Below are 23,654 nucleotides of genomic sequence, written 5' to 3' on the forward strand. Positions count from 1 at the left end.
CACATGTAGCTGGAAAATACCCTATTGGACAGCACAGATGGAGAGCTGTCCTGCTTGGACCCTCAGCACTACAACTCTCAGTGCTGATACGTCACCAAGGCCCTATATGTGCCATGATTAATTTTTTGTTGTTATTCAGGTAAGGTAGTCAGTTCCGAACTGGAGTCTGAGTCTTTCTTGCCAGGGAGGCACATTTTGCAATGTTTAGCAAGGCCCCTCTTGTCCTCAAACTTTTGATCCCTTCCTAGGCATTCTTTTGCTGATCTCTGCCACCTTCATTCCACCATTTTGCAAGTGAAGAGTCAAATCTTGGAGCTTCCTCCCCTGATGCCCCAAGATTCAATAGGTTTCCTTTCTTCTTGGTCTTTAAAGTTAATTTATTTTTGAGAGAGAGAGACAGCAAGCGAGAAAGGGGCAGAGCAAGGAGGGGCTTGAATGAATCCAAGCAGGCTCTATGCTGTGAGTGCAGACCCAGACACCAGGCTCGAACTCATGAACCATGAGATCATGACCTGAGTGGAAATCAAGAGTTGGCTGCCCAACCAACTGAGCCACGCAGGCACCCCGTGTTCTTAAATACATGTAGTATTACCTGCACTGAGCCCTGACTCTACTGTGGCACTTGCCTTACTTTTGGGCTGTTGGTCTGGTTTTCCCACAGGTCAGCAAGATCTTGAGGACAGAAAAGGTATCTTTATCTCTGTATCCTTTGTGACTAGCACAGTGCTGCCTACCTCATAAGCACTTGAAAAAATATTCGTCAGATCACTCCAATTTTATTTTATTTTTTAAAGTTTATTTACTTATTTTGAGAGAGAGAGAGAGAGAGAGAGAGAGTGAGGTAGGGGCAGAGAGAGAAGGAGAGAATCCTAAGCAGGCTCCAAATTGTCAGTGCAGAGCCTGATGTGGGGCTCAAACTCACAAATGGCAAGATCATGACCTGAGCTGAAATCAAGAGCTGGACCCTTAACCAAATGAGCCACCCAGGTGGCTGGATGAGTCCAATTTTAAAAACCTGTTTTATTCTAATATTTTCTTTATCATATATTTTTTCTTTCTTTCTTTCTTCCCTCCTCCCTTCTTTCCTTCAACCCTCATTCATTCATTCATATATTCTAATGACGCTGAAATCATCCTTGACAACCAGCTTGTCAGACAGTGATTTGATCCAGATTTCAGGGGAGTTCCTTTTGTAAAAATGTTGCAAATTTTTGGTGGCCTAGGGCTTTTGCTTCAGGGCACTTTTAGGCCTATATACCTTTGGGTTGACTGGAGGATCTCTGAGACAATTCTGAGGAAAATTCAATTCCTGAGCCTTTTGCTTGGCATTTTTGACATTTCTCCTAGTGAGTCTGGTTTTACTCAGAGCCTAGCATCTTTCATTTACAGGACATCTTGTCCTGTCAAGATGAAACAATACTTTTCTGGGTGTGCTGAAGCTTCAAGGAGAGAGAAAGGGTTTAGTGAAAAGAATGCTTGATTTACATTCATTCAACAGATATTTAATAGAGCTCCTACTATGTGCCAGGCTCTGTTCTAAGCAGTGGGGTTACGAAAATGCACAAAAACAAAGCTCCCTGCCCTCATGGAATTTTTGTTCTAGTGGCAAGACACATACTATAAACAAAATAAATGATTAATATGTATTATGTTCAAAGAAGTGCTAGGGAGAAAAGTAAAACAGGGAGGAGGGATTGGGAGTTTTAGGGTTGGGAGTTGTCATTTTAAATAGAGTCATCAGGGAAGGTCATACTGAGAGGACATAGGACTAATGCTCTGAAGGAGGTGGGGGAATCAGCCACTCAGATTTCAGGGGCAAACACTAAGTAGAAGGACCAACCAGTGCAAAGGCCCTGAGGTGGCCCTGTGCCTATAGCATCCAGGGAACAGCAAGGGGGTCGGTGTAGCTGGAGCATTTGACTGGGGGAGCACTGGGAAAGGAGGACAGAAGTGATGCAAGTAGATTGAAAAGGGCCTTGGAGGCGATTATAAGGGTTATAGCTTTTTTCTCTGTATGGGATGAGAAGCTCATTGGAGAGCTTTAAAGTGAGACATGACATAAAGCCACTTAAATTTTAACAAAATCATTATGGCTGCTGTGTGGAGATTTGGCTAAGGAGGCAGGAGTAGAAACTGAAGGCCAGTCTAGGAGCCAGGGAAGGATGAAAACCTGCACTAGGGTGCTGGTAGTGGTAATGAAAAAGGTCAGATTCTAGGTAAGATTTTGAAGGTAAAACATATAATTTGCTGAGCTGGATTCTAGTCCTTGCTTCGTCATTTATGAGCTGGAACCGGCCATTTCTAAGAAGATTCACTTTCTTCATGTGTATGATGGGGGAAACACTATCTGTCTTAATATCTCTAGGATTATTATACTAACACAATGTATAAAAGAATGTGAGCCCCGTTGTGAAACTCCAATGTCAGATGCAGATAGTTAAGAACCACTACTTACTGGGCACTTTGCACTCATATTTTCATTTAGTCCCCTGTCAATCCCACAACTGGATATCACTACATGCATTCTAGAATTGAGGGAAGCGAAGTTAGAGAGCCACATGGCAAATAACCAGAGGGTCAGGATTCAAGCCAGAACTTTCTAACTTGTGTCTGTGCTCTTGGCCACTCTGCTCCATCTTTTCCCTAGAAAGCACTTTTATGATCCCTCAAAGGTTGTGACTTTACACAAGACAGTGACCTAGAAATATTTGTATACTTTGAAGAAGATGTCATGTGGAATATCTTTCCTGATGCCATCTGATCATGCTTTAGTAAGAATATGTACCCAAACATTTAGAAGCCCACACGTACAGTCCTGTGGGGGAAGGTGAAGTAAGCTTGTTGAGTTCGTCTTGTGTTTGAGGATGTTTTGTTTGGACAACTTCAGCCTGGTTCATTCCAAAGACCTTACCTTCCCCATGACTCTCTCTAGTCATGCCAAATATTCAATGATCTTTTTCTTGCTTCCTTCCCTGGGACCCACGGGTAGAATCCTGTGTAGAGTTCCAGAGGACCAATGGCTCCCTGAATGTGACCTCTGAGAATGCCACGTCTCCTGTCATCGAGTTCTGGGAGTAAGTGAGGCCCCTCTCCCCATCCCAGTGTGGGTTGTGTTCAAAAGAAGGGCACAGGGATGGGCTCATGCAGGGCTGACCCTCAGGGGACCACAAGAGAAGAATTTCCACGTCCTTCTTTGGTGGCCTAAGTGTTCACTTAAGTGGCCTTTTTTCTGGTGTGCTTGTATTTGTGGTTAATGCAGAATTGGTTTCAGAGATGAGAATTTTGCAACTCTCCTCAGGCTGTGCCTGCCTCTCCTCTCCCATGCGCCCATGTGCATGTTAGCACACATGCATGTGTGTGCACACTCCTAACCCCTCCTCCCTTCTGCTGCATGCATATTGCCTCTTAGCCCCCCTCTCTCCCCTCCCTAATGTTGATAATGACCTAGGACATGATTCCTAATATCAAAACATCCTGAAACCCTGGTTGAGAAGATATGTGTTTGCACCTCCCTCTCTAGGTTAAATTGGTACTCAGCCTCCCAGAGCAAACTTACCTGGGAACAGTTTATATTTGCCTCCCTTTATATCTACCCCCACCTCTGGGCAAAGGAGAGCCTCATGGATCTGAGTGAAAAGAGCTGACAAGCCTTTGGACAAGAGCCTGGAGGCATGGCTCCACTGCCTGAGACACACGGGCTACAAAACTGAGGCTGGCAGCAAAAGTGGAGCCCGGCTCAACCTTCTCTCCCCAGGAGGCGGGTCCTGAAGATCTCTGATGGCATCCAACACCTGGGGGCCCTGCGTTGGGAGCTGGCCTTATGCCTCCTGCTCGCCTGGGTCATCTGCTACTTCTGCATCTGGAAGGGGGTCAAGTCCACGGGCAAGGTCCGTGCTGGAGAGCTCCTGGCCCCTCTCATCCCAGGACTCCCTGTCCTCCCTGGGGGCCTGGTCACCCAGGAGTTCTCCTAAGCTGTAACCTGGTCAGGGATGGGAGGGAATGATCTCACCAAGATTTTGTGTGGCTCCCTTCCTTGATTCTGTGTCTCTCCTTGATTCAATCCTGTGGACTCTGGTACATGGGGAAATGGAGTGGAAAGGAGGGGGAGAGGAAGGCAGGAAGGACACTTCCAGATCTGTGGAATGTGATCTTGCAATACACCACGTGCGAGGGGACATTGCAAACTGGACACAGTTCGTGGCTCTTGTTTCATCCAACAGTTCTTGGGAGAAAGAATCTGCCCGAGACTGTTAATCTCAAAATGATTCTCAACCACCCTGAGAACCTGGGGTGGGGGGCACTCTTTGCCTTGGGTGTACAAGGTATGAGAGGGCTTTCTGAGTTCTTCTGGACTCTTGCCCTGGAGGCCTCCAACAAGGCTTCCTTCGTAATCTGGCTGCCCGGGTGTGCTAAGCTCGTAAGCTCTGTGAGGATAGGGATCATGTGTTACAGAGTTTTCATACCTGACAACCCTTGCCGTAATTCTAAGCACACTTGGTGGGAGAATGCCTGAGTTCATTCAGTCACTCGACAAGTATTTACTGGGTATGTGTCAGGAGGAGGGTGGGTGCTTTAAGTGGGAGGGAGAAAGGGATAAGGGAGGTTGCGGCTTAAGGCAGAGGGCAGATGGAGCTGAACAGCTGCAGGGGTTGGGTGGGGGAGGAGAGAAACTCTCTTGACCTCTTCTGTGGGTGTGGGGGAGCTCTGGCCTCCTGACTCTGCTGCTGGATCGCCAGGCCCTTCCTTCCAAACTCACAGGTTCCTTGTGTTTCATCTGCCCTCTGGCCAGGTGGTGTACTTCACAGCCACATTCCCTTACCTCATGCTGGTGGTCCTGTTAATTCGAGGGGTGACGCTGCCTGGGGCAGCCCAAGGAATTCAGTTTTACCTGTACCCAAACCTCACGCGTCTGTGGGATCCCCAGGTAAGAAGCCACAGACAAGGGCCATCACGTGGCCCTGGAGGGTGTTTCCGTGCACTGTGGTCCGGAATCCCTGCTCCTGGCCCAAACCCCAAGGCATCCATGGTGGCGTAGGGGGGCTCCAGACATGTGTCAACAGCTGTTTGTGGTCCCTGCTTGGCTCACACCTCTCAGGGCTGCCTGAGACGTGTCCCTCGGGGCCTTTTACTCACAGGTGGCGGCCCTTTCCCCACCGTCTACCCCGTCCCCTTTTTGCACTTTTTTTCTCTTGGTGATCTTTCACACTGAGCTTCCTCTCTATTTCTTCACCCTCCACCAGCTCCTCTGGTTCCCTCCCTGTGGCCACGTGGCCCATTCTGAGGTGTCCCGGGCCCCTCCCAGCCAGCTGGGCTGGTATTGAGTTTCCTGTCAGTTGTCAAGAGGCCCCTGCCTCTTCCCTCCCCTTTGGCCCTTCCTTTGTGCCCACACTCTGTCTGCTTCAGCCAGCTTCCTCGTGGCTTGGCGCAGGGAGGGGGGTGGTGCTGCTTGCTGACTGGAGGGGTTTGTAAAGCAGGGCCTGAAATAAGAAGCCACTGCCTCTGACGGGTTTCTTATCTTCTCATGTTTGGCAGCCATTTTGAAAGCTGGCAAAGCCAGGAGGTGTCGAGGGCCGGAGGGGAGCGTGGGTAAGCTCCACCCCAGAGCCCCTAAAATGTGTTGCCCAGCTACGTGCCCCGCCTCTGCCTCCCTGGCACGGAGGTCGCCCTCCCTGGGGAGCATGTACAATTTAGAGATCCTCCCCTTGGGTCCTGGAGGAGTTCTCTGAGTTTGGAAAGGGGCCCTAAGGAGACATAGGGCGGGAGGCTCCCAGTACAGAAAAGACTAACCGTTGGATGGCTTTGCAAACATCATAAATAATGCGGTACCAGCACATTCCCTGAAACTGCCCAGGGGGAATAAGAGCAAAGGGAGCGGCACACAGTTCCACGCTTTCCTCTGGGGCTGGGCGCTCAGAAGCATGCAGAAGCGATGGGTCCCCATGATACAGAATTTTGGGTGATCCAGCAGCTGAATTTTTCTTAGGCCTTCCAGCCACCCCAGCCGAGTTAAGTTCTCCCATCCCAAGTTCTACCAGGCCTGCTGTGGCTCCCAGAAGTAGCCAGAGCACTTGCATTCAAAACCTCCCCCAGGGAATCCATAGCCTTGCGTCCTAGGTATTGCTCAGTGACCTGGGGGGATATGGGCTTATCCCACCCTCCCCCATTTCTTAAACATAGTGGAGGTGCAGATTGCTGTGACGTCAGCTTCACGTGAGGCACAAAGGCTGTAGTCAGGCTTTGGAACAAACCATAAAACTGTAGGTGTTGGCGCTAAAACGACCCCAGAGATCATCTAGTGCAAACTCCTCATTGAACAGATGAGCAAACAAGGCCCAAGGTCACACAGCAAGTAAGTGGCTGGCCAAACAAAGTGTATTTTTATTTTGTGAATCATAAGTACTTTGACTTATCTGGGACCAAAGTGTTGTGGTGGAGAGTCCACAGCGAACAGGAGGTCGTGGGGGCAGAGTTGAAGGACAGCTTTGAAGGCCAAGGGTAGACTCTGGCTTGGGTCTGTTGTGCAGGAGAGCTCCGTTGTCATTCTGGAGCAGCAGAGGTGTGAACCAGTCATGAAACCGCACAGTCTGCCTTTGTTGGGAGGTCAGGGAGGGAAGGAAGGGCTGTGTTCAGGCGGGGAGACAGGCAGGTAGGCTGACACAGAACTAACTAGGAGAGAGGGGTCTGGGATTTCTGGAATGGATTTACGGCTTCTGTGATCAGTGCCTCATTTGTCCTGATCAGCTATTTATAGCCAACAACTATTGAGTGCTAACTATATCCCTGTCATTGTTAAGAGGCTTACATCCATTATTATAGCTTATCCTCACAACAGATCAATGAAGTATCCTCATTTCATAGATAGGAAATGAAGGCTTAGAGAGTTTAATGAATTTTCCATCCTCGTGTCTGCAACTGGAAGCTGGGCCCGAATGCTGACAAATCCCATATACTTTATGATCTCTCTTTAAAAAAAAAAAAATTGTTAATGTTTACTTATTTTTGAGAGAGACAGAGTGCAAGCAAGGGAGGGGCAGAGAGAGAGGGGGACACAGAATCCAAAGTGGGCTCCAGGCTCCAAGCTGTCAGCACAGAGTGGGGCTAGAACCCACAAACCGCGAGATCATGACTTGAGCGGAAGTCATACGCTTAACCGACTGAGCCACCCAGGCGCCCCTACTTTAGGATCTCTTGAAAGCAAAGTCCCGTCTGCACATCTTGGTTTTTCTCATAGCTCATTCATTCAGCAAAAATTTCTTGAACATTCATCATGCAGCAGGTCTGTTCTAGGTGTAGCGTTTGTTGTAGAGTAGCTTCTAGCAAACATGAAGAAGGTGGACCAGATAGCCTTCAACTCTGAGCATTAATAAAGCCACGACTCCGGGTCTGGGTTACCGCAGGGAATAAAACCTCTTTTAATCTGCCCTCTGGGATATTACCCTTCCAACCCCAGCCAGCTGTAGGCTGTGCAGATAGCATGTGTCTTCCTGGTCCTCTGAAGCCATGAGGAGGGAGATGTTTGAAGAGCCAGGCTTGGTCTGGGCTTCCCAGCAGCCTCACTGGCAGCCAGGTCCTGGTCTCATGCTGCAGGAAGCCTTTGTTGTCAGCGAACAGAGCAGCGGCCTGCAGGTGTGATGCTCCTGCCAGAGCCCTAATTGAATGTAGTTGGCACTCCCCAGGAAGTGCGATAATTCCAACTGGCATTTGCCTGGCACTTGAGAACGGTGCAAAATTCCTGCTAGCCAACACAAAGACCAAAGACATCGCTCTCTGCCAAGCAGTTGGTCTGGGAGTGGGGAGGCAGGCAGAGACAATGCTGGGTTGATCTGGCTTTCTCCTCTCTTTCTGCCAGGCTTGCTGTGTGTCAGGCAGGTCACGGACTCTCCTCGTGTTTCCTGGGGCTCGTCTCTTTCACGTTGTGGAGTAGATCCTGGAAACTCAGGACCCTACTGGGTGCTTGTTTCTTTCCCTCGTCTGGCCCTCTGTCCTGCTGCACTTCCATAGATGGATGGGGCAGCAGGCTGAGGGTACAGTGTCCAAAGAGCCCTTGTGGAGCCTTTTAAAGCCCTATGTTAAGCTATTCTAATGAAGGGTCTGTTAAGGGAAGAGGTTGGGTCCATTGATTAGAGTCTTTTTATTTTGACATCGTACATTGAAATCTATGGGACCTCATCATTACTGAAAGGCGAGTTGCCTTTTTAAAACAACAACAACAACAACAACAACAACAAACAGCAGCAACAGCTAACACATTTATTATGTGCTTACTGTTTGCCAGGCACGTAACTGGTTACATGACACAGGGTGGTCCCCACACAACCCTGCGAGTTTGCCGTTAGCTTCATTTTGCCGAAGAAGAAATGGAAGCTTAGAAAACTTAACAAATTTGCCCTAACCCACAAAACTAGCGCATGGGGGAGCCTGGGTTTCATTCCAGGTACTCTAGAAGTCTGCTGTGTTGATGACCATGATATAAATCATCCAAAGAATATGAATTTGAGAGTTTTAAGGGATGCTTTTATTATTCCAGAAGGTGGGATAGGGAATCAATATTTATGTGTTAGGTATTTCATATATATTATTTTATTTGTTGTTATACCCATTGCTCTGATGAGAAAAGCAAGGTTCAGGGAGGTTAAGTGACTTGCCCAAGATCACATAGCTAGTAATGAATAGAGTTAAGAATTGAACCCAGTTCAATTTGACTCCAAAGCCCAGGCTTTTTCCATTGCACACTATTGCCTTCCTAAAAATACTGAATATAATAGTCCTTGGGACTGAACTCAAAGTTGGAAACGTCTCTCCTGGATCTTCTAGAGGTCTCTGTCTTTCTCTGCTCCCCCAAAGACCTCTTTTTTGCCCACATTCCACCAGGTGTTTTTCACACTTGTCTTATTCTCGATCGGACCTCTATTTCAACCAAAGACACACTGGGGCTTTGCTTTAGAAGCCAGGGCTGCTGGCGTGGTCAGGGAGTGGGTCGCCTGTGGCGGGGAACAGGACAGCTTGCTCTGCTTGTCCCTGTGGCCCTTCCTCTGACCCCACTGCTCTCCCCATCCCAGCAGGCCTGTCAGGCTGCAGCTGGGCCAAGAGCAGGGGGCTTGCCAAGCTCCCCAGGAGGGGGCTTTTGTCAGAGGCACCGGGTCTGCCCCTTGCCCTCCGAACTCTCAGCCCTCCTGCTGCATTTTTTTCTGTGTTCTCATTAACCTCTGTTCCCACCCCAGTCTTAGTCTGTCCCCCTCAGGGCAGGGTGAACTGCCAAGGCACAATTTTTCTTATTTTTTTCTTCCCGAACCCAAGTTCGCGAAACCTCATCACCATGGGATCTGCAGCCCGTGCCTGTGTGTGGGCAGCCGCAGAATGTCTCTGAGGGCACTGGAGGGTTTCCCTGGTAACTTGTGGGTCAGTCTGCACCCTGTGCACTGCCAGGCACAGGGAACAAACTTGGAAGATCTGACACTGGGCAGGCTCTTGGGCCATATCCTGGATGACCTGATGGGGAGAGATCGCGGGGGTCCGTGGCTGTGAGCCCCCGGGGAAGATCAGGGCGTCTCCCAGCCCTCCATGTCTGTGCCTGGGTCAGGCCTCTCCCCACAGGCTCAGAGCCTCTTGCTTCAAGGCGCTGCGAATGACCTGCTGAGTGAACAGGAACGAAATAGAACAGAGCGACCTCCGGTCACTGAGTTTTCCTGCGGTGACCATTCTCACAGGCTCTGTGGGGCACTTTTAGAAGAAAAAGCTTTGAGACATCTCAAAGGAGCAAATGGAGGACCCAAGGCACCCCCTCAAATGTCCGTGGCATCACACCGAATTTTGTGAGCCCCTCCTTCTCATCCTCAGTTTCATTCCTAACTTTTCCTTCTCTAGCTTCTGAAATAAATCCCGAAACTGCCCCTCCTTTTCCCATTATAATTTGCCGTCAGGTTTAAAAAAGTTTTCCTGGTGTTTCCATCTTTGTGTGCTATTTCCTTGTTAGCCAGGGACCCTTCTGGATCTTCGACTGTGCTGCTTGCTGCTGACGCCTTTTCCCTGGTGGCAACTCCCACCTCGCGGAATACCTTGGGGACAGGGTTCAGAGCGAGCAGAAGGGGCAGGAGACTGGAGATGGTCTCCCTTTTTCTTCACCAGCTTTCCCTGTGCTGTCCTGCTTCCCACAGAAATGGGACTATAACCAGAGGACTGAGTGCCCTGGATGGGTCCCTGATGCCAGTTCTCAGGGGCAGTGATTCCCACATCTGGCTGACATTAGGATCATTCAGGAAGCTCTGAAAATAATACAGATTTCTGAGTTCTCCTTCAGTCCTAGAGATCCAGTATCTCAACTGGGGCTTGCCAAGGGGTCCCTGAGACCCACCACAATGCTGAGGAAAATGGGCACTTGGGTGGGGGCGAGTGTGACCAGAAAGCAAGGGAGGTTGGGGGCCGCGGGGATGGTTAGTGAGGCAGGGAGAGGTAGGTGAGGGACTGAGGAGCTTTGGACAGACAGAAGCTGAGGTTCTGGTGGATGTGGGCATTGGGAGCTTGACATGGAGGTAAGGAGAGCAGGGGCCTACTTGGGAGCTGCTAGGGCAGGGCTGGGCAGAGACCGGAAATGGCAAACACAGAGATGGTAGGACACCTGCCTGGTGATTTCTGCGCCCGTAACTTAGTGCTCCTTTGTGGTGCTCACATCCTCTGAAGACGGGAGGTGCCTGGGGAGGGTCTGTGGCCCCAGGACCCCACCTCCTGCAGATCTGCAGAGTTGCCTAGTTCTGTTTGCCTTGATGTTCTTTCTCTTTGGGATGTTATTGTAGCTGTTGAATCTAAATCATAACATGCCGGGGCTGGGTCAGCCAGCTGAGACAACAGTAACAACCATGCCCTATGTTTAGCCACAGAGCTCCTTCCCCCCACCCCCCCCACCCCCCCCGAGGAGTACAAAGCCCTTACAGATGCATTTCTATTCATCCTCAACTTTGTCAGCTACGGACTACTTTCTGTTTTTCAGATAGCAGATTTTGAGGCACACAGGGGCAAAGCCATATCTCATGTTGGCATTGATATTAAGGGCCTATATCTGTCCCTGGATTCCTTCTGAACTGGTCACACTGCCAGGAGGGGCAAGGATAGGGGGGAAGTGCAGGCAGAACCCTGGGCTGTATTTCTGTTATACAAAAGTTGGTACTGGGTCTAGCCTAGTCCTAGGGCTCCCTCCCAGCCTCCTCCATCAAGTCCATTAGTCTTTTCCAATGCCCAATGCCCATGCCATCCTGGTAGTGCCCAAGAAACTCCATCTAGGGGCCCAGGAAGTAGAGCCCATTGGGACAGCAGGGTCACAGGCTGAGAGCAGGGTTCTCACCATTGCTAGCCAGTGCCTGGCTCAGCCATGGGCCTGTGTGCCCCCATGGAGCCCCGATGGCCTGGCTCTCCTGGTGTGCAACTTTCTTGCCTTTTCCCCGTGTAGGTATGGATGGACGCAGGCACCCAGATTTTCTTCTCCTTCGCCATCTGTCTAGGGTGCCTGACAGCCCTGGGCAGCTACAACAAGTACCACAACAACTGCTACAGGTGACTGGGGGCAGTGGGGCCCAGGCCACCAATCTGCCTCTCTCAACTGCCCCCCTCCAGCATGCTAGATCAAGGGTGATTTGGAGGGTGCACCAGCTCATGGATTCACCTTCCCCCTACTCGTCTTCACCCCATTTTCCAATGCCCCAGGGCCGCAAGTTGCTGAAAGGAGCCAACCGCAGCACGGGCAGGGGGATTGCTTCCAAAGGCTGGGATAGTTGCAGTTGGCTGGGAAACCACAGTGAGGGCCCAACCCTCCGACTAACGGAGACGTTGGTGGGCTGAAGCCTGAGGAGTAATTCATCATATACAGTGGAACCTGGGCCTGGCCTGCTTTGTATATTTGCCCCAACAAACACTGAATCCTTACCTATTTTTACCTCACTGCTCCCCTTCCCATGTCCCCCTCCCTCTGGTTCCCAACTTGGTTCATATCAGAGCATTCATGCTAATTTCAATCTTAGCTAAAAAAAAAAAAAATCATGTCATGAATTGCGAAATCAAATTTGAGGGATGGGAGTTATTTGTTGCTTGGGATTGTCTATGTCCATACCCTCCATATTAGTACGCCAAACTGAATTGTGTCTGAGTGGTAGCGTCCCAAGTGGTGTGGTGGCAATATGGCAGGGAGGGAAGGCCGTGTGGCAGTTTGTAGTTTTTAGACTAGCATTTTACTTCCTTAGAGCCTTATTCTTTCATGACTACCTTGACTGACTCCAAGTCTCAGCTAATGGAGTGGGCAGGGGGAGGGCAGAACCTAATCCTGGCAGGCAGCCCCTCTCTGGCCTGCGTGAAGGGCTGGGGTGAGTGTCTGCCTGTCTGAGGGGCAGTGTTCCCAGTTCCTGTTGGCAACCCCTCTCTGACCCTGCCTGTTTCCGCCTTCCCACCTGCCCCACAGGGACTGCATCGCCCTCTGCTTCCTCAACAGCGGCACCAGCTTTGTGGCCGGATTTGCCATCTTCTCTGTCCTGGGCTTCATGTCTCAGGAGCAAGGGGTGCCCATCTCTGAAGTGGCCGAGTCTGGTGAGTGTTGTGGGGAAGGGCGCCAGGGGTGGCTTCTGTGAGTTTTGCTTGAACCTTCGCCAAGCGGGATCTGTACACGTTTCTATTGTCGCCTACACTGGGGGTGAGCCATAGTCATCTTTCGGTGGACGTGTCCTAGGAAGACCTGGGGAGCACCCTCACCCCAGCTTCAAAGGGTAGAGGCATAGACAGTGAGCATTTCCCACAGCTGGCCTCCACGTCCTTGCCCTGGAGGCAACCAAGGTGATGAGGTTCATGTTTCTCCTTCCAGAAACAGTTTAGGCATATATGAGTAAAAAGTGCACGCGCACACACACACACACACACACACATAAACATTCATACATGCCTAGCACATATTACTACTGCTATTTCTTACTCCCTTCAAAAAGCTAATTGATAATATACTATATACAGCTGGTATACAGCTGGGCTTTTTGTTTTACTCACTTTACTTTTTTTTAAGTTTATTTATTTATTTGGAGAGAGACAGAGACAGTGCAACGGAAGAGGGGCAGAGAGAGAGAGGGAGAGAATCCCAAGCAGGCTCCTCACTGTCAGCAGGGAGCACAAGGCTCAAACTCATGAACCATGAGATCATGACCTGAGCTGAAATCAGGAATTGGATGCATAACTGACTGAGCCACCCAGCTGCCCCTTGTTTTGCTCATCTTAAACTGTATCTCGAAGATAAGTTTATGGTGGCACATAGTTTCCTCCTTTTCACCATGCAGTGCTATTATTGCTTTTAAACAAAATCAAGGATTGGTCCCCTACCTGGGTAAGCTGTAAATGTCCCTTGCCCTTCCCCTATTCTTGAGGGCCACCGTCGTGCACTCACTAGCAAAGCAGTGTTTTATTATAACGTTCCCACAGCACATCCTGTTACGCAGAGTACCAAGCACTGGGATCCCACTGAGTCTTATTAAAAATCATAGCGTTTCACTTTTATTAAACATTTACTAAATGCCAGGCACTGTGTGAAGCATTTTGCCCGCACCATGCAGTGGAAAGCTTTGAGGCAGGTGCTAGAATTATCTCCCTCTCACCAGTGTGTGACACTGGGTCAGCTGCACGAATGTACCTGGCCTGCCCAACCACTTGGCTCTTAAGTTTGAAACCTCTGGTTTGGGGCAAGAGATCCTGAGAGTGAGCCTGAGGATTCAGGGTGGAGCTTGCAGAAACGCAGGTGATATGCCTCCTTTCCATTTTCCAAAGCCCTTCACACCCACAGTGTCTAGGTTCCATCCCTGCCAGTGAGAATACAGCGGGTGGTGCCTTGGAAATTTGGGACCCAGGTAGAGGTTTAGGTGGCTTCTCCTGGGTGAGTTTGGGGGTGATGATGGTAACTTTGGGGTCAAGTTTCCTCTGGCTCCTGTGATTCCATGGCCCCCGCTGGGAAGCCTTGGGATCAAACACAGCCTGGAGCCAGCCCAGGCACTGCGCTGTGTTCCTCTGCTTCTTGCTGTAGGCCCTGGCCTGGCTTTCATCGCCTACCCCCGGGCTGTGGCGATGCTGCCCTTCTCTCCTCTCTGGGCTTGCTGCTTCTTCTTCATGGTCGTCCTCCTGGGACTGGACAGCCAGGTACCAAGAACTGGCCGAGCAGAGCCTGAGAGATGGGTGGGTGTGTGGGGGCTGGAGAAGGGGGAGCAGGGGAAACGAGGCTGAGCCTGATGTCCCGAGGGGCCTTAAAAGAGCCGGGGGCTGGGTGAATGTCAGAAGTGGATGCCCTTCTAGGGACCAACACGAGCTCTGAAGGGGAGGTCCAGACTTAAGTGTACAGGACAGCTTCGGGGACCTGAGACAGGGATGCTGCAGGGCTGACGCTGGGAGCCAGAAGCCAGAGCTAGTTGGTGCAGCGTGTTTTGGGAGCTCTCTTTCCCTCCAATTCTTTTGCCCTCTCATCCAGTTTGTGTGCGTAGAAAGCCTGGTGACGGCGCTGGTGGACATGTACCCCCGTGTATTCCGCAAGAAGAACCGGAGGGAGCTTCTCATTCTCGGCGTGTCTGTCGTCTCCTTCTTTGTTGGGCTGGTCATGCTCACAGAGGTGAGGGTCTGGGAGGCTTGGAGGTGCGGACCGGGTGAGGAGGAGAAGCCAAGCTGGACACTGCCACCTGTCAGGCGGAGCAGGCTGTGTGGGTTCAGGTCGCGGGGCAGGCCTTCCGGGCTTCAGGGCCCTGGGACGCCCTCCTTTCCCAGCCACAGGAAGCACAAAGCAGGCGGCACCTTCCTCTGACCTTTGGACACTGGCCACCTACCTTTGGGGGTGGCCAAGGGGTCATTTGGATCCAGGTAAGCTAAGAGGTGTGAAAAGATGGTCAGAAAGTCCTGGATTAGGACTGCCTCTCCAGCAAGCTCCTGTGATTTCCCAGGCAACTGAACCAAGTTCCAGGGACAAACTTCAAAGGAAGAAAGGGAGCCCTGGGGAGGGGTGATATTTTCTGTTTTGTCTCAAGGGAGACGGAAGGAGATGGAGCTTGCCAGCTTGACAGTATCGAGGACAGCCCCTGTCGAGCGTTTGCCAAAAAAGTACACGCTTTTTCTTAGACTTCCGGGTCAATCCCTAAATGTTCTCAGGGATGAGCTAACAACAGCTGTCTGTTTTACCTTCCTTCCAAAAATCATAATAAAAAATAATTACTGTCTCATATCTGCCTAGTGCCTTAGAGCTTACAGACTATGTTGTTTTAATATCTGTCTCCCATGATCCTCACCAGGTCTGCTCTGTGTCTGAGGGTGTGAGGCCAGAGGCCATGGGCCAATCTGTTTCCTCTGGATACATTTCATTTTTTTCTTTTTTTAATCTCTTCCTGGGCAGGGCGGTATGTACGTGTTTCAGCTCTTTGACTACTACGCAGCCAGTGGCATGTGTCTCCTGTTTGTGGCCATCTTTGAGTCCCTCTGCGTGGCTTGGGTCTATGGTGAGTGACTCTTCCCCCAGGTTCCAACCCCAGTACTCATCGTCACCTCAGGGCCTGAGAGCAAAAGACAGTCATCTGCTCACACCCACCTTTTCCTGGGGCACCTCCCCTACTCAGCCTCAAAAATCTTCTGGTTGCTATTGCTACCATTGTCACTCTCCTGGTTATGACTGTACCCAGACCACCCCAAGTGGGTCCAAATCCTGTCCTATCCAAACCTTTTCAGCCCTTAACAGCCTTGGTAATCAGAAAGTTATTATCTTTGCCTAAGCTGAGTTCTGCCCACTGCCGTGCATGCCTATGAATTTCAGGGAAGAGAGTCTCCCAGCAGCGATTTGGAAAGACAACCATGGTAGCTTCTGTTCATTGGCCTTTGCCCATCCTGCCTCTGCCTTCGATGCTAAAGAATGTCCTTTCTCCCCCTTCCTTCCTTCTCTTCTGCACGGTAGGAGCCGGGCGCTTCTACGACAACATTGAAGATATGATTGGGTACAGGCCATGGCCTCTTATCAAATATTGTTGGCTTTTCCTCACACCAGCCGTATGCACAGTAAGATAACCCTCAGGGGGTAAAACTACAGGAAGGCAAAGAAGGACGGTGGCCGTAGGAGGGTAGATAGGCTGTTAGCCCTGGAAAGGATGTGTCCATGAGGATTGAGAATCACTTTAGATTTTCACTCGTCCTCCTCTTGGATTCTAGAAAACGATTAGCGAGATAGATTCTTCTTTTCCATTTCACAGAAGGACAGACTGAGGTTCAGAGCTGTCAGATGGCTTGAACCCACACCACAGAGTGAGTCGAATGTCACAGGGCAGGAGCAAAACCCAAGTGTCCTGGGTTGCTCATAATAATACTATTAACCACAGCAATTATAATAGCACCGTCACAGGGCACTTACTTCACATTAGGCATAGAGCGTGGTACACATTTTAGCCCACGTTATCTGCACAAGAACCCCATGAAGCAAGAATTACCGTTAGATTCATTTTATAGGTGAAGCTGAAGCCAGAGAGGTGAAGCCATTTGCCCAAGTGAGAAAGTGGCCGTGAGCTACTTTGGCAGCTTGGCTTCAGATCCTGAACCATAAACCACTAAGTGCTGCTTCCTTGGGCTCTATCTTGTGTGTCAGCAGTCCCCCCACACGCCCACTATAGGCAGGGCATAAATGAGGCCCAGGGGGAAGGAGGCATGACTCTTGCCCTTGAGGCCCTGGCAGCCCCTCCTGACGGTGCAGGAGACTTAAGCAGCCGAAAACACCAGCAGCCATGTGACCATGTCCTAGCTGAGGGCCGGCCATGTGTATGGGTGCCCAGGGGTGCAGGGACCCTGCAGGAACAAGGTAGGTGCCCTGGAAATACTACTGGGGGTGTGGACTTTGAGTAGAATGTGGATGGGGATTGGGGGTTGATTGACCCAGTTGAGCCTGGAGGCAAATCCAGTCTTGCAAGGGGACTGGTCTCTGCCAGCTCTCCCAGGGGGGCCGAGGGCACAAGGCCCCTGCTCTCCCAGCCCCTTTCTCTTCTCCTCTCATCCTCAGGCCACCTTCCTCTTCTCCCTGATCAAGTACACGCCACTGACCTACAACAAGAAGTACACATACCCGTGGTGGGGTGACGCCCTGGGCTGGCTCCTGGCTCTGTCCTCCATGGTCTGCATTCCTGCCTGGGGCTTCTACAAGCTCAGCACCCTCAAGGGCTCCTTCAGAGAGGTAGAGAGTCAGTAGGGCGGGTAGGAGCCCTAGAGGGTGAGGTAGGGCCCCCATGATGATACACAGATGCCTGCCAGCAAAGGAGCCCGGTGAAGGTGCTGGGGAGGCACTGAGTGAGTGCTTCCGAGTCTCAGAAAAAGACTGGAAGCCTCCAAGTCACAGGCGGTGATGACAGGGCCGGCACCTGGAGGGCGCGTTTGCCTGTGGGGGCGGCAGGCAGACGCTGGTAGTGAGGGAAGCTGGGACATATGCCCCTGACTCCAGCTCACCACCGCCACCTCCACGTTCCTTGCAGAGAATTCGCCAGCTCCTGTGCCCAGCTGAGGACCTGCCTGGATGGAACCGAGCAGAACCCTCTGCCCCCGCCACACCCAGGACATCACTGCTCATACTCACAGAAGTGGAGTCCCACTGCTAGGTCCGCAAGGCCTCGGATCATGCCCGTGGGCCTGGCTGTGGGGACAGCTGCAGAAGGGGAGGGCAGAAGCAGCCCCGCTGTGCTTCTCTGCCTCCTCCCGGGGCAGATGAGAAGGAGGGTTTGGAATCCACCTTGGGTTGGGCGCCTGCCACTGGAACGTCTCTGCTCCAGGGGTGGCTGTACAGGTGTGAGATGCTGGTATCGAGGGCACCCCTTTCGCAACAGGCCTTGGGAAGCCGGGTGAGGGCCGGTGGGTGGAGTGACAGCCCCGTCCCTCTTACCCTTCATTCCATTAAATCCATGTTCTTCCCACCGACTGCCAGAGGCTCTGCCTGGTTCCTGCCCCTCTGCCTTGTGGCCTTGGCCACTTCCTCACTTTACAGCTGTGGCCTTAGCGGCCCCTCCCTCCTCTCTGTCTCTCCCTGCCTCATTGAGTACTTGTGGACCATGAGCAGAGGGGACTGCGGTGGTGAGAAGGGCAGTGGGGCCCAGCTGAGACCCTCCATCCTCAGACACTCACACCAGAGGGGTCTGTCACATTCTGTCCATGCGTCCCCCACAGCCCCTTCCCTCCCTCCTTCGCTCGGTGGAATAAGCAGGGCAATGGAGGGAGGAACGAGGGCGGCGTGAGCCTTAGCTAGAGGAAGGCAGAGGAAAGTGTGGTTGGGCTTCTTCCCGCCCACATTCCCCTTACCATGTCCCTCCCTGACCCCACCTGCCAAACTTGTGAGTGCGAGCGCGAGCGCGGGTGCCTGCGGGGGGACGCGAGGGAGACAGCCAGGGACTGCAGCAGACCTGAGGCCGCAGGCATGAGAAGCCCGGACAGAACGGGCACTACCCAAGTTCAGCCAGCAGAGGGCGCCCACCTCCCGAGGACCACCTCGCTTTTCTGCTCAGCGGACAGATGCCAGGCGCGGCACCGCCGGACGTGGCCACCAGGGGGTGGCACTGCCATGACCACAGCTCGCGGTCAGGGCTGGAGCTGCGCAGATGAGCTCTTGGGGTCAGGCTGCAAAGAGAATGCAAGTGGAAGAAGGCAAAGCCTGTCCTACCTCGGGGTCAGTGGCGTGGCCTGGTCCCCAAGTTCTACCACAGGTGTCTGCAGCCTATACGTGTGGAGCTGCGTGGAGCTGGGGTGCACTTATCTCTCGGTGTGTGTGTGTGTGTAAGTGCCTGAACACACACAGCTGCATTTCTCCCTGAACATGTGGAGGCTTTGGGGTCGGCCGGTGTCCCCACCTCTGTTCAGATGGTCCTTCTGGCGTTGTTCTGGGGGAGTGCCTGGGATTCTTGGAGCTGCAGACTGAGGGCACACAGCGTCCCCTGGGTGATTTTCCTAGTTTGTTTTACAGGTCAGTTAGTGGGAAAATGCACCGGAATCTTTGCCAATCTTCAGTTTTTTATTTGTTTGTGGCTGTTGGGAGAACTCGTAAAAGTTGGTGTCGTGGCCCTCCTGTTGGTCGGTGTTGGCTGCTTCTTCCCGGACAATGACTGGTTGGGCCTCCCTCAGGTGTGCCAGGTGGGAGAAGTCAGTCTGCTAGAGAAACATGCTGCAGCTGGAGACACCACACCCCTGGCATCTTGCCCATCTGACGATATTTCCAGAACACCTACTATGTGGCTCTGTGCTATACTCGTGACACATGACACAGTGTCTTCAATAAGAACTTGTGACAGATGCTGTTTTTTTGAAGGAAAAGCAAACTGGGGTCTGGGAAGGAACTCGCTGGTTTAGATGGGGTGGGTTGCGAACCCCGTGCTGACAGTGTGACAGCTGTCTCTCCATCCATCCATGTGATCACAGCTGCAAGCATCTGAGGGAAGGGTGCCAGTGTTTCAGTAATGGCGATTTGAATCCTAGTTAGGAGATTCATTAGTGGTGGAATATGGTGTGAAAATAATCCGTTGGCCTGAGCATCAGGAGATGTGGGGTCCAGTCCTGACCTGCTTCTAACTTGTCTTTGTGGAACTTATCCGAGATCCAATTTTAGTATATGTGCTGCCAAAGTGAGCACAGGAACTTACTTGGGATTCAGATCTTCATGTTTTTCAGACGGAAGTAATACTGTGCACCCGCATGCACGCAGTCTTATTGTAGGGCTCAAATGATGTCACGGGTGTGAGAGCCCTTTCAGTCCTCAGTGCCAAATGGTGTGAGGTCATTAAGCCAGTTGGGGGGACGGATGAGGGGGATATGCTCTAATAACCCAGGGCATTGACAGGCAAAGACATGAGAGAAAAGCCACTTGCTTGCGTCGGGGCCAGGAACAGGAGCAGGAACTCCTGAACGTCGCTTTAGCCGAGACGGTGGGGCAGGGCCTGCTGTCTGTCCCATCTGCTTTCTCTCCCTGCAAGGCCAGATACCTGATCCTGCAGTTCTCCAAGGAAAAAGACACAAAAAGAAGGGGACCCCTCTTGTCTAGCAGCCACACCTGTTAGGGAAGAAAGACAGGCGTGGGGAGCCCTGGGCAAGTGATGGCTGAATGGGGAGAGAGGAAGCCCAGCTCACTGGAGTTGTAAGCGGGGCCCTTACAGGCAGGGAAGCTGAGCCCACCAGGCTGCCTTGGAGCCTTGGATCCCACACCTCAGACCTGGCGCATGTCCCAGATCCATCCGTGTGCACACAGACACCTAGTCCTCTGTTACCCTCAGATAAGTGTGCCCGAGATACACCACAGTCAGCCCAATATAGTCCCTCCCAGAGGCTTGCAGTCCCTGCTGGGGTCTGAGCCTTCTTACTTACCAGCTCTGTGACCTTGGGCCGGTTCACCGTTCTGGACCCTCACTTTCTCCTCTGTAAAATGGAAATAAGAATACCTAGATCAATGTGTTGTTGGAGTCCAGTGAAGGGTGTAAGGGAGAGCTGCCCTGGGGACACATTCAAGCAAATTCATCCTCTTTCCCGTGGCTCCAGCCCCACGACACTAGGCCAGGAAGAGTTCAGAGGCGTCTTTGCTGTCCCCACCGCCTCTCCAGCCGCAGGCATCAAGTCGTACTGGGCCCAGAAAAAGGCTACACATTTATGGGGCTAGGCGTTTTGCAAGGGTGCGAGGGAGAGGTAGCCCTAGAAGAACTCTGCATCCCGTGGCCCCAGAGTCGGGTTTGGCACTAGCTGTATTGTTCAGGAAAAGCGGGACCTGAGTCCTTCAAGCCCTAATCTATCCCCTGGTTCCAGGAGAGCAATGGTTTTCCAGAAAATGGAAAACTGGGATGGATTTTTTCCCTCAGCTTGCATCCATCCATCCATCCATCCAATGAACACTGAGTGTCTGCTCTGAGCCAGCACTCCATTAAATGCTGGAGGCAAAAACAAGGAATTATGAAGCAGTCCCCACCCTTTAGATATTTATGCCCTAGGAAACAACACACTGCAGGAACAAAAGTTACATGCTCACACAGTAGGTGCCATGGCAGGCCTTCTAAAAGCATGCATGGGGTTAGATGAAGGTGGTGAGGAGAACATTTTATGGGGTTCACAGTTCTCACTGCAGCAAGATGACTGAGTCATTTAACTGTATTTCATCTTGTCTCTGGACCCTCCCCAGTGTGGACACAGTCTTAGGTAGGCTTTCCAAGTAATTTCAGGATTCCTACCTTTTGTAAAGATTGGGGTCTCTGGCCTCTGGGAGCTTACTAATTGGTCTGAATACCCAGTGGGGGTTGGAAGCTGCAGGGGCCAGGGTGGGCTTGAGTAAGGATGGGCTCAAAGTGAGAAGGAGGCCAGAGCAAACAAGGCAGCTGTTCTACAAGTTGAAGGTAAGGTAGTAAGACTGCCTGTCCGTGCATAGCCCCAGGTCCCTGCAGAAAGCCTGACACATTGTAGGTATGAAATAAAAAAAAATTTTTTTAATTTAAAAATTTTGTTAATGTTTATTTTTGAGAGAGAGAGACAGAGACAGAGAGAGACACAGAGAGAGACAGAGCATGAGCTGGGGAGGGGCAGCGAGAGAGGGAGACACAGAATCCGAAGGAGGCTCCAGGTTCTGAGCTGTCAGCACAGAGTCCGATGTGGGGCTCGAACCCATGAACCGTGAGATCATGACCTGAGCTGAAGTCAGATGCTTAACCAACTGATCCACCCAGGCGCCCCCCAATTTTTTAAGTTTATTTAGTTATTTTGAGAGAGAGAGAGAGAAAGAGAGAGAGAGAGAGCAGGAGCAGGGGAGGGGCAGAGAGAGGGAGAGAGAATCTCAAGCAGACTCCGCTGTCAGCACAGAGCCTGATGTGGGGCTCGAACTCACCAACTGTGAGATCGTGACCTGAGCTGAAATCAAGAGTCGGCTGCTTAACCAACTAAGCCACCCAGGTGCCCCTGAAATAAAATTTTTGAATGAATGAATGAGCTAGGGAATCTAACCCCTGCCTCGTCTGATTCTCTTTCCTCTCGCTTCCGTTCATGGAGAGGCTGGGTATTTTGTTCTGGGACGGCTGTCACCACTGTTCTGTAATCTCATGGACTTTGGTGTCTCTCTGCACTACGGTGGACCCAACACGCAGGGACAGGGCAGATGCAGCAATGCAGGTCACACCGTCCCAGCTGAGCCCAGGGGTAACAGGGGTGTGAATTCTGGTTGAGGCCGTGTGGCTCTGCCAGAGACAACCTTCCGGTTTCACAGAGGCTAAGAGTCTGAGGCCGGAGACTCGCTCTGGCTTTCTCTTGCTGGGGATCCCCACAGGACATGCTGAGAGGGGCCTGAGAGACACCGAGTGGGGCTGCTTGATGGAAAACTACAGACCGAGATTCTCACTTCACACCCCAGCCCTGCTGGGAAGTTCTAAAATATGAAGGGGAAGTTCATGCAAAGGGAAATTTCCCTTGCTCCCCACAACTTCCCCTCCCTCCTCAGCACCTGGGGCTGAAAAAGCACCTTCACTGTCTTGAAAGAGACACTGGCTGTTCTGAATGAATGACCGACCAGGGGACGGTCCTGTACCCAGCACCACGAGGGCATGCTCAGGAATAATGATAAGGACCCCGTTCTGGATGAACTCACTCATGGCGGGGGGCATACACATTTATTCAACAAATACCAATTCACCACTGACAGCTGCCAGGCTGTCTCAGCTGTGTGTCTTAGTGCTGAGAGGTCACCAGAACATAATTACTGCTGCCTGGGCCCAGACACCCATCATCCCAGCCCCTGCGTCCCGAGGACACACAACAAACACCAATGACCGCCCCCACCCCCACTCGCCTTTAAGCACCTACAATATCCTAAGCAATTTACCATATTGTCTTTAACCCTGAAAAGTAGGTAGACATTGTTTTGTACCCTTTACAGATTGAAAGACTGAGGCTCAGATCCTTGCCTAGCTGCCCTGACTGGTAGAACAGAGGAGGGGTTCAAACTCAGGTCCGTCTGACTGTAAACCTGTGTCCTTTCTAGATTAGGTTTCTTGAAGTATGCTGTGGGCACTTTCTCTAGGAAAATCCCAGGGAATAGGGTAGTGGTTGTGAAGGTCCAGAGCCTTGCCTTGAAACCACAGAGGGCAGGTACTTGGTGGAAAACTCCAGTGCGTGATTCACCCTCCTCCTGAGCCCTCGTCACTGAGGCCAACTCCCCTCCTAAGGTTGTCAGTTTCCACCGTGGGGTTGGTGGCTCCCATCCTACTCCTCTGGTGAGAGAAGGCTGCCCCCTGACCTGTACATCCTCATTTCTTCCCTCAGAAGTTGCTGGTGCTGGAGGGGCACGGTGAGAAAGGGGAAGGCGGGAGGGACGAAAGAAAGGAGGGAGATGAGATCGGGTATGAGTCTCTGAGCTGGTCTGGAGGGACTGTCTTGGGACAGCACCCACTAGGAGGGCTGGGGGGGGGCAGCCCACAGCAGGAGAGAGATGGGGGTGGGGGGCTGGGGACAGAGGACTTGGCTTCCTGAAGTCAGATGTTGTAATCCTGGTGCACAAACTTTTGGCTTCAGTCCCTCCTGTTGCTTGTGGTATTTCTCTGTCCCTTCACTTCCCAATACACTGGTGTGTGTGAGCGTGCGCGCGCGCACACACACACACACACACACACACACACACACACACACGCAGAGCT

General features: G+C 51.7%; 1 protein-coding gene across 7 annotated transcripts in view; it reads left to right on the forward strand.

Moving 5' to 3' along the window:
- The window catches only part of SLC6A13 (solute carrier family 6 member 13), a 33,750-nt gene extending 15,806 nt beyond the window's left edge, over positions 1-17,944 (forward strand). For all 7 annotated transcript variants that reach the window (XM_042945477.1, XM_042945478.1, XM_042945480.1 and 4 more), the window contains 11 exons: positions 2,990-3,074; positions 3,755-3,887; positions 4,790-4,924; positions 11,441-11,544; positions 12,443-12,567; positions 14,039-14,151; positions 14,477-14,614; positions 15,386-15,488; positions 15,938-16,038; positions 17,027-17,197; positions 17,493-17,944. In XM_042945477.1, coding sequence (XP_042801411.1) covers positions 2,990-3,074; positions 3,755-3,887; positions 4,790-4,924; positions 11,441-11,544; positions 12,443-12,567; positions 14,039-14,151; positions 14,477-14,614; positions 15,386-15,488; positions 15,938-16,038; positions 17,027-17,197; positions 17,493-17,615 — 1,331 coding nt within the window. In that variant the 3' untranslated portion in view covers positions 17,616-17,944. The remainder of the gene's footprint in view (positions 1-2,989; positions 3,075-3,754; positions 3,888-4,789; positions 4,925-11,440; positions 11,545-12,442; positions 12,568-14,038; positions 14,152-14,476; positions 14,615-15,385; positions 15,489-15,937; positions 16,039-17,026; positions 17,198-17,492) is intronic.
- The last annotated feature ends 5,710 nt before the right edge of the window (positions 17,945-23,654 follow it).

This window comes from Panthera leo, chromosome B4, assembly GCF_018350215.1.
Source record: "Panthera leo isolate Ple1 chromosome B4, P.leo_Ple1_pat1.1, whole genome shotgun sequence".
NCBI classification, from domain to species: Eukaryota; Metazoa; Chordata; class Mammalia; order Carnivora; family Felidae; genus Panthera; species Panthera leo.